Raw genomic sequence first — 3,064 nt, 5'->3', positions numbered from 1 at the left:
GATCTCCGTCTTAGTGCCAGTCAGTTGCTGCAGTCCACCCGCGATCCACGTCGCCCGTCGTTCCCATGTGTCGTGAATTTTGATAACCGTGTTTCGTGCGCGTGTGGTACGTATGTGACCATATTTTTGGTATTATTTTGTTGTTATTGTTATTGTTTTTTTTTATTATTGTTGTTGTTGTTGTTGTTGTTATTACCCATGTCGTCGTACGCTGTTCGCTGCTTGTCGCTTTTATTTTCGCGCGTGCGGCCGTGACGACTGCAATCGCGGCTGTCGTTGCAGCGACGGCGTCTAAGTAGGACAAACCGCGCGCGCACGCCGCCGCCGCCGCCGCCGAGGTAAACGAACTGTGCGAGTCGAATGGGAAACTGGACCGCAGTGATGAATTCATTACGCTCTCGCCGTGTGCGTGGAGTAGGTACCTCTTACTCGAAAGTGTGACCACAGGTCGATCGGACTTTTGGTTCAATTTCTTTGTCGCATTTCCCGTTCCTGCCCACGTCGTCTTCTGCAATTTAACGTACCTATATATATATTGTGATATTTTCCGTCGTCGAGACCTGCTCGAATGTGCATCGGATTGTCGTCCGGTTCAGTGGAAGGGCCTCTCGTCGAAACCGACTGTAGAAGGATTTCCAGCAGGATTTCGACCCGTCGGTAGCTGGTTTCACAGATTGACGCCAAACTGTCGTCTACACCGGCCTTTCGTCGGTCTGTGCTACGTTTTGCTCCAGTCGGCTTGCAGCGGGTACTGGTGATTATAGGTATTATACTCCTCGATCGTCTGCCCTACCCGCTTACATACTCTCTTGCCACTTTCTGAATTCAATAGACTACTCGTGTTCGATTTGTGTATGCTCACTAGTTACCACTATGATTGTTGAGGTGTGAGTTTGTTATAATTTCTTAGATAAGAAAATATTTAATAACGAATAGGTAGGTACGTAACTTTTATAGTAAAACGTGTAGGTAAATGATAATTGATTAATGTACTGCATACTGTTCATTGTCATTGTCTGATAGTCGAATTAGTCGATAGATGTCATTAATGATCTTTTTATCTTAAAATTGGTTATTTGGAGATAAGGTTGTTGTAGTGATGGCCAATAACATTTTCTTGTAATGTAATGTTGTGCCAAAGCGGTTTGATGTTTAATAACTTTTGTTTTTTCAGATATTTCACTATAGAAGACGAGATGCAAATTAGTCGCATGCCGATCCCGGCAGATGATTGTGCAAACAGCGAAATGTCTGTCGACACTAGTCCCTCAAATACAAAGACCGATGATTTGGAAACTACTACAAAAGTAAATGGCGATAGTCACAAAAAGTTAAATGGAACTACTATAGACAATACTATTGAAACTGATGAAGCCCCTGGAGTTGTAATTAAAAAAGAAGAAGAAGAAAATGATGAAGAGGATAATGAAGATGAAGATGATGATGATGAAGAAGAAAAATCAGAAAAAGAAAAGGATAAAATTGAAAAAGAGCCAGAAAACAAGACTGATTCTTTATCCAAAAGTACTGATAAAATTGTGAAAAATGGGGTGTCTGAGGAACAAAAATCAGTAGAAACTATTAATGATGAAACTTCTAAAACTAATGATGATGATCCTATAGTAAATGAAGACAAAGATGAAGAAGTTAAGCCTATGGAGATTGATGAAACTGAAGATCAAACTAATGAAGATGTGGTTATTAAGAAAGAAACTTTAGAAGTTGACGAACCACCAGAAGTCACAGAAGATGTAGAAACTCCTGAAATTGAAAAACTTATTAACGGTAATGCAAATCACAAGGATGAAGTTATCACAACTAGTAATGAAGCATTAAAGAACAGTGAAGAAGAAACAAATCCAGTGAATGGGGAGGTAAAACTTACAGAAGATGATAAACACTTCAAATCTGAAAAAGTCAACCGTAAAGCTATCGAAGAAGAGGATATGTCTAGTGAAATCAGTACAGATACACTCTCACCTAAGCAGGTATTTATTGAATGTAAATTTCATTAGGTGCCTATATATTTTTCATTATTATGTAATTTTCAGATAGATGAACCAATTGCACGCAAGAGGTCTGCTGCTAGTCACGATGAACTTAGTGTTGTAAGTGGAGCTAGCAGTGATAATGATTTACCCAAAACTAAAAAGTTACGATCTGATGAAGACCAACCTTTATTGAAAGACGATACTCGAGAACGATTGATCAAAAATATTGTACAGTCTAGTGGTAAAAATGAAGTCGAATTAAATAGAAATGTAGAGAAAATACAAAATGAAATAAAAGTAATCACAGAAATAGCGCAGACAAAACGTGATGAGTTAGTGACTTTGATCAGGTTACAAAAACTTAAGGAAGAAATTATTGAACGATTAATGATTAAACTGAAAGAACTTGATGCTATTAAGACAGACAACAGCAAAGACTGGAATTTACCAGAAATGTTTCAAATTAATTTAAGTCAGCCCGAACATATACTAAGCGAAAAGGTATTATAACATAGTTGAATATATTTATATTTTATTGATAAATTATTAATTTATAATTCATTTTTTTATCAGAATATTTTAGATATTATTGAGAACCGTGGTGATAATCAACTTGAAAAGTCTGCAATTAATAACTTTGATCAGAATATTTATGCCTCTTCATCATCTAACACTAGTATCACGCCAGTTGCTTCGTCATCTAATGCTCAGTCCAATGAATGGATAGTGTCAGATAGAGTAAACCGCACCAACCGTGTTCAAAGACCAATACTGCCTAAGCCTTTTGCAACCAACAATCATAAAGAAGGCCGTCAAGGTCCTATATTAGATGTCAAACTAATTATTGCTGATCATCGATCAAAAAATCCTGAAACAGCTGTGACTAAAAGAGGCCGTAGGAAGGTGACTGCCAATGATTTTTCAGTACCTACATCTTCAGCTCCATTACGTTATCCAAATCCTATGGGTTTCGGTAATCCACTTCATCATGCCAGTGATGGGAATTTTAAAACTAGTAAGTTTAATAAAGGGGTAATTATGTATTTATTAACTAAATAATTTTATTGGAATTT

The 3,064-nt window shown here is 37.4% G+C and overlaps 1 protein-coding gene across 1 annotated transcript; it reads left to right on the top strand.

Moving 5' to 3' along the window:
* Positions 1 to 418: 418 nt before the first annotated feature.
* LOC111031610 (FK506-binding protein 5-like) lies at positions 419 to 3,050 on the top strand (the record flags this gene model as incomplete). Its single annotated transcript, XM_022311640.1, has 4 exons — positions 419 to 748; positions 1,175 to 1,988; positions 2,052 to 2,492; positions 2,565 to 3,050. Coding segments are annotated over 4 exons (2,071 nt in total), but the record flags the coding sequence as incomplete, so codon positions are not given.
* Between the last annotated feature and the right edge of the window lie 14 nt (positions 3,051 to 3,064).

The sequence above is a fragment of the Myzus persicae genome, unplaced genomic scaffold, assembly GCF_001856785.1.
Source record: "Myzus persicae strain clone G006 unplaced genomic scaffold, MPER_G0061.0, whole genome shotgun sequence".
Taxonomy (NCBI): Eukaryota; Metazoa; Arthropoda; class Insecta; order Hemiptera; family Aphididae; genus Myzus; species Myzus persicae.
The sequence above is the reverse complement of the archived record's forward strand: the minus strand, read 5'-3'. Positions and strand labels throughout refer to the sequence as shown.